At 33.5% G+C, this 14,255-nt stretch overlaps 1 protein-coding gene across 6 annotated transcripts in view; it reads left to right on the plus strand.

Moving 5' to 3' along the window:
- Nucleotides 1-12,492, plus strand: part of BIRC6 (baculoviral IAP repeat containing 6) — a 297,969-nt gene extending 285,477 nt beyond the window's left edge. For all 6 annotated transcript variants that reach the window (XM_031951250.1, XM_031951246.1, XM_031951248.1 and 3 more), the window contains 2 exons: nt 8,677-8,811; nt 11,738-12,492. In XM_031951250.1, coding sequence (XP_031807110.1) covers nt 8,677-8,811; nt 11,738-11,917 — 315 coding nt within the window. In that variant the 3' untranslated portion in view covers nt 11,918-12,492. The remainder of the gene's footprint in view (nt 1-8,676; nt 8,812-11,737) is intronic.
- Nucleotides 12,493-14,255: the final 1,763 nt, after the last annotated feature.

Raw genomic sequence — 14,255 nt, forward strand, 5'->3', positions numbered from 1 at the left:
GAGTGAGGCTGGGGAAGAAGGTAAGGACAGAAGAGAGAAGGCTTTTGAAAAGGATGAAATGTCCGCATCAGGAATTGAATGGTACTGAGGGGTCATTGCTTGTTGTCCCTATGTGCTAAGGGCAAATAGTTTTGTATGAAGGTCAACTTCAGCCCATCTCACCATTTACTAATAGAATAGAATAGAGTCTTGCTAATTTTCTTACCTAAAGTTCATTTCTTTTCTAGCTTCTGTTTTGAAGATGTAATGCAAAGATATGGTAATGATGGAGTGAAGGAACTAAATCAGAAAAATAGTAGAGGAAACAAAGAGAAAGAACTATATGGATCCAAATACACAATGTAGTTTTATTTCCATTGTGAGCTTGTATTAGCCTGAAAATATCAACCTATTTCTATTAGGTCTTTTTTTTTTTTATGTGTTTATGCTTTTTTCTTTTAAAATATATCTTATTGAGTACTTATTCAGTTATATTCAAACCAATACACTGTTACAATTCAGTTTAACAGACATTAAGAAACTATTATGTTCAAGATATTGCATATATTATGCATCGGGCATATTTTTGAAAAACAGTCATAGACCCAAAACTAAAAAGGAAACGTCAAAGATATATTCTTCAGTCTTCTCATTTAAAAGTGAAGGAAACTGAAGCCCAAAGAAGTTAAAATACTTTGTTATGGTCACATAGCTGGTGATTAACATTATCTAGATCAAATGATAGTTCTCTGACTTAAAGTCCATTTTTTTCTTTCTTACCCATGATGGTCCTGTAAAAGTGCTCCACTCTGTATAATCCCTGGATAGATTCCACATGGAGGATTTATGGAAAGAAATAGAATTACACAAAATCATAAGGTAGGGATTAGTAGTGATTTGCACTATTAGAATGAGTACCTTGATAGATTAGAGGTTTCTTGTGTGATGTGCTATGAATTGTGTCTATAATAAAAGCAAATGAAATTTAACAGGTGATCTAGGAGTTATCTTACAAAAAATGCACTTGGCTTTACTTCATTATTTATGAGCCATCTCTCTCAGATTCCATAACTCCTTTTATCTCTTTTAATTTACTGTCAGTATTATAGATAGAGGTAGTTACAATATGCATGACCTCTACAGAAATTCCTGACCTCTGAAAGTTAATATTCTAGGTGGAGAAACAGGTACATAAAAGGCCATCATGAATAATAGAAAATTAAGGAAGGCACCCCAAAAGAATTAGAAACTGAGCTGAACCTTGAAGATAAGGCATGGCAGTGAGAACATAATTCTGAATGAGAGAAAGCCTGTGCCTATACATAGAAAGAGGAAATAGGATGCCAAATTCAGGAATATAAACCAGTTTTTCTGGAACATAATTCATGAATGTAATATAAAATGTCTGAAAAATAAGTTGGAGCTAGGACTTTCAGTGCTAAGCTTGATGGATTTTTATTTTATTGTGGAAGGAGTTGAAGCCACTTTTTAAGGATTTTGTGTGGTGGGAGTGACATATCAGGCCTCGTGTCCTAAAAAATTGAAATTTTTATATAGAGGATAGAGTAGAGAGGGAGAGAGACTAGAGTCAGTAAGACAAATTTGGAGTTTGTTATAATGTTCCATGGTAATGAGAGTATGAGCAGAGAAACTTGCTAATAAAAGAGGTATTGTTGAGATAGAATTCATAGGACTTGACCACTCTCAGCTTTTGAGAAGTAAGGTAGAGAAGATATACTGGATTGCCTCCAATGTTGTAAACCTTTTGAACGTAATAGAATAGTGATAATCTCAACAGAAATAGAAAAGTCTGGAGAAGGAGCAATTTAGGGGAGCAAGATAATAAATTCTCTTGTAGAGAATTTATTTTGAAAAGCTGATGGAGACATTAGTTTGGGTTTTGAATTCTTCCTGGGAATTTTAACATGTTTGACTAATCGTCATCTTCCCATATTCCTAAATATTGATGGGACATCTTCTTTTAAATGTCCAGTGGGTGGTTGGCAGCAATCAGCAATAACATTTTAGGAATTATGGATGATTGTGATTGTTTGGGAAGCATCTGCATAAAGGGACCAATTTAACTAGTAATTGCTAGTGAGTTAATCATGAAAAAAAGTCAAATGATACTACAAAGAAACTACTATACAAAAGAGAAAACAAAAGTAGTGTAATAGAAAGGCCCCTCCTCCCCCCAAAAAAGTGATAATATGCAGAAATTTCAAGATGAATTTTTATCTTGATGAATTTTTTTTTATCAAGATGAATTTTATTCTGATCAAAATAGCAAAATGAAAGGAGCAGAGCATACATGTATTCCAGAAAATATAAAACACAAGAACACTAGATCAAATAATGAAATAGAGAAACTACAGTTAACTACTTCCTTTCTAAGTAGGCAAAAGGGGATAACCAGAAGCCTACCAGAATATTAAAGCAGGGAACCCATCTTGCAAAATCTTATCCTGTTCCTACATCCTCAGATTACTCCAGCTAAGATACCCCAATTGAATTAGGCATCCTCAGAATGACAATAGGAACCAACAGTGCTCCTTGCTAAAGAGCACCAATTTGTCTTCACACCCTAGGAATTTTGAAAGTTTTTACTAAGCTGGCATAAACCACCTCTCATGACCTCAAATATTTTAATGTACTATACTATGAGATTCGAGTTAAGCATGGGCCCTGCCAACACTATGTGCACAGCAGATAACAGAAGAGAGAAACCATGGCAGAACTTCAAACAGTACAGATTGGGACCCATACAAGAGACTACCATTCCATCCAAGTGTTCAGGACCAGTTAGAACTTGGCCCTGATGTATGAATTAACTGAAGGTACCAATGATAAAGAATTCTTATTGCTGTAGGGATATACAGAAAAATGACCTGAAATGCAGTAAATAAATTCAGAGCCATTATAATACAACCTTGCATTCAGGTATAGTTTAGCAATAAGGCCTATTAGAGTTACTTTAAGATACAGAATAAGAGGTTTTAAAAGGATATTTTACATGAAATAAGCTCTGTAGGAAAAGAATAGAAAAATAAACAGCTTTTTAATTCAGAAAATATACAAAATCATAACCCAAGAAGCTGACTCCCTGAAGACTGAAATTAATGAAACAAATCATTGAGACAAAATCATGTGAAAAAAAATACTGAATTGAAATTTAAAAATTGAAAAAAATCAAAGAAAATATAAGCTTCCTTCTTTTGAAAAGGATTGATCAAGAAAAGAGGTCATAGAGAAATAATCTTAAAATCATCTGACTCCCTGAAAAATACAACCAAAAAAAGGGCCTCAATAGCATATTCTGAGAAGTTATAATTGATTTGTTAGTTTCAGAGGACAGAATGAAAATAGACTCTTTCAGTCCCCTCCTGAAAGCTTAGAATCATGTTTCAGAAGGCAAAAAAAAAAAAAACCTTACAACTAAGAATAACTTAGGAAAAGAAACAGTATAATAAAATCACATTATGTAATTGTTTTGAGCACAATATTATTTTTTTGCCTTCTTTGTAAAGAGGGCAAAGGGAGTAAGGAAAGGAATTAATGTGAGAGGATGAGGTGAAGAAAACTTCTCAGCTAACAATTATAAGCATGAATGAAATCAAAATGTTTAGCAGAATGGATTGGAAAACAGAATATTGTTTGAAAGAAACATACTTGAAACTAAGAAACTATAAAGAGATGAAGAGCTAAAACAAAATTTATTTTGCTTTAGATGAACTCAGAAAAGCAGGGATAGTAATCGTGATCTCAGGGAAGACAACACTAAAGATCAACATGATTAAAAGAGATGAATAGGTAAACTACATTATGATTAAATATACCATAGACAATATCAGTATTTAATACATATGTACCAGATGGCGTAGCAGTTATATACTTAAAAATTAATTATTTTAGGGAAATTATAGACATTTAGACAGTGGAAATATAGTAGTTTAATTATGGACCTCATTGTACCCCCTTCAGACTTAGACAACGCCAAGAAAAAAGATAAGAAAGAAGTTTAAGGAACTGATTAGAATTTGTAAAATTAGACATAATGGACTTTGCAAAACATAGTTGGAGAATTTCTAAGTTTAGGAATATTAAGCACATCCTTTATTGACCACAACATAATAAAAATTCTGTTTAACAAAGGGCCTTTTTTAAAAAGATTAAAAATTTGAGACTAAATAATACTGAAGAATAGGTAGGTCAGAGGATAAATAAAAAATAATAGATGATTTCTTCAAATAAAATTAATATAAATGAAACAAAATATCAAAACTTTAGTGATTCAGCTAAAGCAGTCATTAAGAGAAGATTGATGTCACTAACACTTCATTGCCTAGAGAGAAATGATAGATAAATGAACTAAGCATAGCTAAACAAATTACAAAAACTACAAACCCAGTATAAACACCTGAAAAGATATTTTGAAAATCAAAGCGAATAAATGCAAAAAGCAGCAGTGGTAAATGTTGTAAATTGGTAAATGAATTGATAAATAAAACTAGAAACTTTAATAAAAAAAAAAAGCAAACTAATAAGCAGCTAACCCAACTTTATTTAGGTTTTTTATATCTGTAACAGCTTTACACAATGATTAAATAAAGGAAATTATCAGAAATTATCCTGTTCAAATATAAACTAACAAAATGGAAAATTTAGATGAAATGGCTGAATACTTTAAAAAATATATAAATACTCAGATTATCAAAAGAAGAAATAGCTTTAGCCATAAATGATTTCACTAATAAAAAAGCCCCATAACCAGATGGTTCTACAAACAAACAAACAAACAAATAAAAAGCAATAGCAATATTATGTAAACTTTTTACAAAATTTGGAAAAGAAGGGATTTACCAAACTCTCTGATATAGATATAATCTAAATATCCTAAACCAGGGAGAAAAAAAGAGAAATGAGTACCAAAAATGTAAAAGTCTCTCCACTCCTTCTCTTGTTCTTACAAGTTTGCCTGGTGAACTTTGATTTTTTTGTACCAAACTTTGGTGTGTGTATGTGTGTTCAGTTCTCCTCCTCTCCAAAAACTACATATTTTATATTGAAACAGGAATATTAAGTAAAATTATCAAAGATAATCCTACCAAAGTTAATTTATACTGTTAATGTTGTGCCAATAAAATTATTTAGGCAATGCTTGAGAGGATTTGATAAAATAAATAAATTTATTTGGAAAAACATCTAGAATATCAAGAAAATTGCACTTACATACCTCAGAACAAATGAACTTAATCCCATCTTTGATAAAGCAGAAAACATAAATTACCCTTGAGGGGAGGAACTCTTTATGTGAGTGATTTCCCCTCCCTTAATGATGGGCAAACTGGAAAGTAATAATCATAGTCATAACTAACAATGATAAATTGCCCACTATGTGCCATGCACTTTGCCAAGCCCTTTGACAATTATTATCTTATTTGATCTTTACGAGAACCCTGGGATGTAGATGCTATTATGATTTCTATTTCATTATTGAGCATACTAAGGCAGACCAAGATTAAGTGATTTGTTTACCATCATACTAAGTTTCTGAGACCATATTTGAATATAAATCATCCAGACTTCAAGCCCAGTCTGAATGGATAAAGATTGGCACCATCTATTTTTCCTTAGTCCAAAACCTTACGCTGTATTCTGAATAGATTTGTTGCTCATTTCTTCTGTCATATCTGACTTTTCATGACACTATGTACCACGACACATTAGGCCCTTCTATTTTCCACCGTCTCCTGGAGTCTGTCCAAGCTCAAATTTGTTCTTTCCATGACCCTTTATGTTTGTCTCATCTTCTGCTGTCTCCTTTTCCCTTCAATCTTTCCCAGTATCAGTGTCTTATCCAATAAGACTATATTTTCATTATGTGGCCAAAGTATTTAACCTTCAGCTTCGGTATTTGTCCTTCCAGTGAGTACTCTATATTGATTAAGTGTTGACTGTTTTAATCTGCTTGCTGTCCAAGGCATTTATCTAGCACCACAAATTGAAATCTTGATTTTGTAGCACTTAACTTTCTTTACAATGCAACTCTCGCAGCCATACATTATTATTGGAAAACTCATAGCTTTGAATATATGAACCTTTGTCAGCAATATGATGTTTCTTTTTAGTATGCTGTCCAGATTCCATTCCTTTCAAGGAGTAACCATCTTTTCATTATGTGGCTGTAGTTGTCTTTTCCAGTGATTTTTGAGACCAAGAATGTAAAATGTGATACAACTTACATTTCTTCTCCTTTTTTTCCAGGAAATCATTGAACTAGTTGCTATGATCTTAGTGTTTTTTTTTTTGTTTTGTTTTTTTTTAATGTTAAACTTCAAGATAGCTTTTATACTCCCCTCTTTTACTTTCATCAAGAGGCTTCCTAATTTTTATTCACTTTCTGCCATTAGAGTGCTATTGTCTGCATATCTGAGATTGTTGATATTTATCTTGAATACCAAAGCCTAATCAGAGAAATCTGACAAAAAGATTTTTTAAAAATTTTATAATGTGATTTTTAATATTAATGTCTTTTAGATTATTAACATGCCATAGCAGAAAGGCTTGCTTTAGCTCAGTGAAATTATGAGCTCTCTTACCAGATCTAACTCTTTAAATCTATTCATCACTTCTACTTCATCGGAGATATTATTTGGGTCATATCTATGGGATCTGATGGTTTTCACTACTTTCTTCAATTGAATTTTGCAATTAGAAGTTCATGAACTTGAGCTATAATCATGTCTTGTTACAAACCTTATCTTGTATTGACTATATAGGGCATCTCCATCTTTGACTGCAAAGTACATCAGTCTGATCTGGTGACATTCATGTGTAGAATCACCTTTTGAGTCATTGAAAAATAGTGTTAGCTTTGACCAGTGAATTATCTTGACAAAACTCTGTTAGTCTATGGCCTGCTACATTTTGTACTCCAAGGCCAAACTTGACTATTATTCCAATTATCTTTTGATTTCCTTCTTTAACATTCCAGTTCCTTTTGATGAATATGACATCTTTTTTTAAATGTTATTTTCTAGAAGATGCTGTAAGATCTTCATAGAACTGTGCAAATAAAATAATGAATATATCCATTCCTTTTGACTCAAAGATTCCATTACTGGACATATTCATCAAAACCATTCATAAGGAAGAGGTCTTCATATATACCCAAGTATTTGTAGCAGCACTTTTTTATGGTAGCAAAGAATTAGAAACAAAATAGATGTCCATCAATTGAGAAATGGATAAACAAATTGTAGAATGTGAATGTGATGGAATATTACTGCTTTTTAAGAAATCATGAATACAGAGAAACATAGATTTAAATGTGCAAAAAAACAATGCACAAGTAACTACAACATTGTAAATAGAAAAAAACAAGGGCATACTAGAAAACCAAAAATAAATGTATTAAAAATGTGTAGATCAGGCAGGCTCAAATGAACAGAGATGAGGAGATAACCCATCACTTTGTGAAGATCAGCTATTACACATTACATATGTTCAGATTTTTCATTGTGCGATTAATTGTACTTTTTTTTTTTTTCTTTTTATGCCTTTAAAAATATTATTTGTGTGGAAATGTAGGACTGATTTAATATAAGGGAAACTATAAACATAACAGATATTACTAACCAAAATCACATGATTGAAGATATAGGAAAAATCTTGAATAAAAATAGAATATCTCTTTTTACTTAAAATACACATTAAAAATTGAAGAACCAATTATTGAAATTTTTATTTCACCAAACTTGGTGAACTAAAAGGAAGCAGAACAGCTCAGTTTCCCTGTTAGAACCCCCATAGAGTTCAGCCATAAGGACAAATAAAGGGTCTATATTACTAAGAATAAAGAACTTTAGTGTAAACCATGCCCAGAGGTTGAGTGATCTCTCTAAGACCTGGGATAAAGAAACTGCATTCCTACCACTCTCTGTCCCCCAAAGGAAAAGCTCAGTGACCCATTGTTGAGTAGCAAATCAAATCACTAGGTCTGTTGATCTGGAGGAAGTAATCCTTCTGTAGGCTGAGCAAGGAATATGGTAAGGTCTGAATTAAATTAAACTCATATTTAAGTGCAGTTATCTGAAGAAGTTGGTGATTCCCCACCCTAATATGAAAGACCTTAATGCCATAGCAGTGGGTAGAATGCCAGGAATTACCATAAAAGCTTAGAGTCTTTAAGTTTGAAACAGAAAAATTTCCTCTCCTTTCTGCTTACTCACAAAAAAAAAATCTTATAGCAATCTTGCTTCCTTATTTTATGAACTATCTGGCCTAAATCTGCTTCAAACAACCAGTTTCTCTAAAACACATTGGTATCAATCTGACCTACATTTTTTGTTTATATTTGTTCTTACCCAGTCTGATCTTTCCCCAACTGGGAATATACAAAACCTCTTTCATTGTGTCAGCCTTTGCTTTGGATAGAATAGAATACATTTGATGATTTATTTTTAGTTGCACTCACCTGTGAAAATCACTTATATCATATGAAGCAAAGCTTCTTAAACTTTGGGGAAATTATGAATTATTGTAATTAATGTTTGATTTGTATACCTATTTAATATACCTAGGATCACATAAAAACTTATCAAATGAAAAGGGGTCAAGTAGAAAAAGTTTAATCCCTAATAATAAAGGTATATAAATATATTCCTAGATTTTCTTTTGTTGCCTATTTTCTTACAGGTTATACACAAACATTTTTATTTGAAAAGAGTTGAGATCATGGCTCAGTGTGAGGAGTGGATTGCAGATATACAACAGTACAGTAGCGACAAACGGGTAGGCAGGACCATGTCTCACCATGCAGCAGCTTTGAAGGTAAATTAAACCTGTCCTTTTTTCTCTAAATAATGGAAATCAGATTGTTTTTAGCAAAATTGTCACATCTTAAGTAGTGCTATCCTTGATTGCAAAAAGAAAAGAAAACATTTTGAAAGGGGAGGGAATATTTGATATTATGTGGTCTATACTACCAACTAAACCTACTCTGGAGAAAAATGATAACAGTTTTGCCAGTGAATTAGTTTTAGGTGAGATTTTCTCAAACTAGAGACTGGGACTTTGTAGACAGAATTTCTATTAAGTGAAAAACATTGTCTCTAACATGTTTATTATTACTAATCAGTGGAGTAAACATAATCTGAGAGAGTGGCAGAGAGACAGAGATATGAACATACTAGTAACATGGTTCCCCCATGCTCTCAAACATTATTTTAAATCTTCTTGGAATGAACATTTATAGGAATCTTGAAAAAAAGGACTATTCCAAAACAGTAATTACTACTTAGTTCCCTTGATGACCACTTCCCCAAGTATTCTCTTGGAATAAACAGAGGGGCCATCCTCCCATAATTCTGATGACAGAGGAAAAGGAGGCTTCCCTTTCTTTCATGGTTTTCTAGCCCAATCAGTTCCGAGAGTAGGGAAGACAGTGATCCATAAATTAAATAGTTTTGGTAACCCACTCTTACTCTATTACCCCAAGAAAGACCTTTGCTAGGTTGCACAATGGATGGAGCACAGAGCCTAGATTAAGGAAAATCTGAATTCAACTGCAGCTGCAGATGCTTACTAGTTGTGTGACTCTGGGCAGATCATTTTAACCCTCTTTGCCTCCATTTTCTCATTTGTAAAATGAGTTGGAGAAGGAAATGGCAAAACACTTCAGTATCTTTACCAAGGAGATCCCAAAATGGGATCATGAAAAGTTGGGTATAGTTGAAATGACACAACAACAACAAAAAGGACTTTTAGCCCTCAATCTAATCCACTTTAAAAGCAAAATTTTTTTTAAGACTAAAGAAACAGTATTTCTTAATATTTTCAATTTACTAAAACAGTTGTTTTAAATGTGCTTCCACACTCCAAAATTTCAATGTTTATCCCACTGTAAACAAAACATATCAAAACTCCCCAAACTAAATCTCCATTTCTCCATACTCTCAATTCTCACTCCAAGCAAAATGGATGAATTCTTAAAGAGTAAAGACCATTTGATACATCTTTATATATCCTATTACCATGCATCTAATTTTGAAAATCGGTTCTATATAATTAAATGATGATGCCTTGAAGCATTCCATTTGCTACTTGAAGAGTTCCTCAAAAACTGTAGATTATGACCTTGATCAGTATAGAAAACTGTGTGAAATTGAAATCTCTTCATTTATGAAATAGTACATTTCAGAATCCACACATTTTATTTAAAGCATTTCTTTCTTGATTTAGTTTTTATTGTCCTCATAAGTATATTATTCCTATAATTGCCTCTGCATAGTATTTGGATTTCTACATCAGCATAGTGTGTGTGTGTGTGTGTGTGTGTGTGTGTGTGTGTGTGTGTTTTGTTGTTGTTGTTGTTGCTGAGGCAATCAGGGTTAAGTGACTTGCCCAGAATCACACAGCTAGGAAGTGTTAAGCATCTGAGGCCAGATTTGAATTCATATCCTCCTGACTTCAGGGCTGGTGCTCTATCCCCTGTATTATGTACCTGCCCAGCGTAATGTATTTTTTTTTATTATTATTATTATAGCTTTTTATTTACAAGTTATATGCATGGGTAATTTTACAGCATTGACAATTGCCAAACCTTTTGTTCCAATTTTCCCCCTTCTCTCCCCCACCTCCTCCCCTAGATGGCTGGTTGAACAATACCTGTTAAATATGCTAAAGTATAAATTAAATACAATATAAGCAAACATGTCCAAACAGTTATTTTGCTGTACAAAAAGAATGAGACTCTGAAATAGTATACAATTAGCCTGTGAAGGAAATCAAAAATGCAGGCAGACAAAAATATAGGGATTGGGAATTCTATGTAGTGGTTCCTAGTTATCTCCCAGAGTTCTTTCACTGAGTTTCACTGGTTCTATTCATTACTGCTCTATTGGAATTGATTTGGTTCATTTCATTGCTGAAGATGGCCATGTCCATCAGAATTGATCATCATATAGTATTGTTGTTGAAGTATATAATGATCTCCTGGTCCTGCTCATTTCACTCGGCATCAGTTCATGTAAGTCTCTCCAGGCCTTTCTGAAATCATCCTGTTGGTCATTTCTTACCAAACAAAAATATTCCATAATATTCATATACTACAATTTATTCAGCCATTTTCCAATTGATGAGCATCCACTCAGTTTCCAATTTTTGGCCTGCCACAACATTCTTGCACATATGGGTCCCTTTCCCTTCTTTAGTATCTCTTTGGGATATAAGCCCAGTAGTAATACTGCTGGATCAAAGGGTATGCACAGTTTGATAACTTTTTGAGCATAGAATGCCCAGAATGGCTGGATGTATTCACAGTTCCACCAACAACAGCATAATGTATTTTTAATAGTATTTTATTTTTCCAAATACATGCAAAGACAGTTTTCAGCTTCACCTTTGCAAAACCCTTTTTCCCTCCCTCTTCCTTCCCCAAGATAGCAAGCAATCTTAATATGGGTTAAACACGTGCAATTCATAAATGTTTTTTCTTTAGGTAGCTGGGTGTTCAGGGGACAGAGCTCTAGGAGTGGTGTTAGATCTGAATCAAAAACAAATTCAGGCACTGACTATGTAACCTTATGCAAATCACTTGCCACTTGCCTTAGTTTCCTGCCTCCAATCCCCAGAAGATATAATAGCACCTGTCTCATAGCATTATTGTAAGAATTAAAGGAAATAATATTTGTAAAACATTTAGCATATCATGTGAACTACAATACTGAAAAACTCTCTTCTTTGCTCTTGTATTTAGCGCCATACTGCACAACTTCGAGAAGAGCTCCTTAAACTCCCCTGTCCAGATGGCCTGGACCCAGAGGCTGAAGACTCCTCAACAATGTGCAGTGCTGCAGCAGGCGCCGAGGAGACTTCATTGCATGATCAGGTCATCCCCAGCAGCAGTAAAGAGCTCCACAGTGACTTCCAGTTATGAACTGCACTGATATGGGCTTTATAGACACAAAGGCTTTGAAGCACAAGCCAAATATGTCAATATTTGTATGTAAGAAGCTAATAATTATGTCATAGGTAATGGAACTGAAACTATACTATGCCCTTAAGGATATACAGTTTAATTCAAGATGATCTTTTATTTACCTGTACAAGAGTGTAAACTTTTTTGTGCTTTTATTTTTCAATTGTGAGAACCACTGATTGGTATGTTCAAAAAATTTGTGTATACAAGAAATGGATAAATCACTGCTATATAAGGGAAACTACCTTAGGAAAGAATGTTTACTGAATGTTTATTTTTTTTTTTACTTGTAGAGTGAGGGCAGTTGTAACAAAGATTATATATTGGTCATTCTTACAGCTACTATTTAAAGTCAACAACTTTTCACTGAATTTGATAGATTCTATGTTTGGCCATACCTTAATGCACACAAGTTTGATTTCAGAAGACCTATATACTTCAATAAAAGTTAAATGGACATGCTCCCTCTTTTATGATTTACTGGTACATTTTTTAAAATAATAAATCTGCCATGAACTACGTTATAGCTGGAACCTTGCACTTGTATGGATGAATTTATTACATTCAACATATTTAATTTTATGCTTACTAATTCTAAAAATTCAGAAAAATAAATGGACATGATTTTATCTCATGCCAACATTTGGGCCTCTGGATTGCATCCATTCTTTGAGGTGAATTTTGTAAAAAGTAATGATTGATTTTAAATATCCATCATAACTGACTCCTTTCAAAAGGGCTAGGCTAAAGGGCAAAGGGCTCTTTTTAACTGGACTGTCTGGTTTTTACTAAAGTCACATGTGTATGTATTGAGAATATAGAGAGCAGAGAGGATGTGCCCCTCTGGTGCTATTACAGTGTATTCTGTACCTAGAGTATAGATTCATTTTCATGCAAATGCTTAGAGCCAAATAAATAAAATAATAGGTGGATTAGTATATGTCTTGTTTCTAAAATTACATGCCACTGTATAAACTTCTGACTCTATGGAAGACTGGAGAATTGTATTTAGGACCAAAGGGGAGGGACACATTATGGGAAATGCACACTTTTTTAGGCATGAAGATACAGAGTTCTTGACCCAAGTTGCAGTCTTATTACAATAAAGAAAAATCTTAAGGTTAAACTAAATTGTAGATCATTTAAAAAAAATTTATGTAAAAAATTGCTTACCTATATGATTTGTGAACCTGCGTTCAGTAGCAAAACAAAGCAACATTCTACGTAGGTTGTCATTTTGCTTTGGGCATAACACAAGGGGATTATTCTTGTGCCGGACTTTCCATTTGAGTAACAGATGTATACTTCTCTACTGTACATGCCTTCTACATTAAAAGTCCACTTTCATGGAAGGCCAAAGAACTCATTTCCAGAAAGAACAATTGAAGTCAGTGCTTCTGCTGAGTTTCAGGCCTGAAAGTGAGTAATAAGGTAGGTTGAATAGTCAACACATCACATACAAAGCTAAATCAATATAGTGACAGTGTTGTTATTGCCTATAGCAGAAAAAGGGTAAGAGATTTTATAATAGGGGTTAGAAAGAGCCTCAAAGATAACCTTGTCTTTTCTAGATGGGAAAACTGAAGTCCAGAGATGTATCTAAGAAGTGGAACAACTGAGATTTAAATCCATCTCTCCTGACTAAGTCATCTCTTTGTTGTCAGGGAATGAAGAACAAGGAGAGGATGTTTCAGTTTCATTCCAAACATAATGATGAGATTATGTAGGGTGTGTGTGTGTGTGTGTGTGTGTGTGTGTGTGTGAGAGAGAGAGAGAGAGAGAGAGAGAGAGAGAGAGAGATATGAACAGAAAAAAACAGTGCTCAGGTTTTTGTTTTGAACTTTAGTAGAATTTACTCTAATTTCACTAGAAATCATGAGCAATGGATGTTCTTTAATCCTTAGAAGAGGCTTATTTCTATCTATTCAGAAATTTAATTCCAATTCATTTTTTTTTCACGTTACAACATAAGGACAAATAAATGCTACTCTGTCTTTCAAAAATAGATTTGTTGATAAAAGATTTATTTCACAGATGTTTTGTAAGCATGTTGTTTGGTCATGTCTGACTCTTGTTTTCTTGGCAAAGATAATGGAGTAGTTTTCCATTTTCTTCTCCCATGAAATAAGGCAGAGATTAATGATTTGCTGAGGGTCATACAGCAAGTAAGTATCACACCAGATTTGAATGTGGGCTTTCCTGACTCCACGTCCTGTGCTCTCTCCACTGAACCACCTAGCTCTTCCTTTTAGCGACTTACTATACCATTAGATCAAATTCGTGGATTTCCCTCTAA

This window comes from Sarcophilus harrisii, chromosome 2 (genome assembly GCF_902635505.1).
Source record: "Sarcophilus harrisii chromosome 2, mSarHar1.11, whole genome shotgun sequence".
Lineage (NCBI taxonomy): Eukaryota > Metazoa > Chordata > Mammalia > Dasyuromorphia > Dasyuridae > Sarcophilus > Sarcophilus harrisii.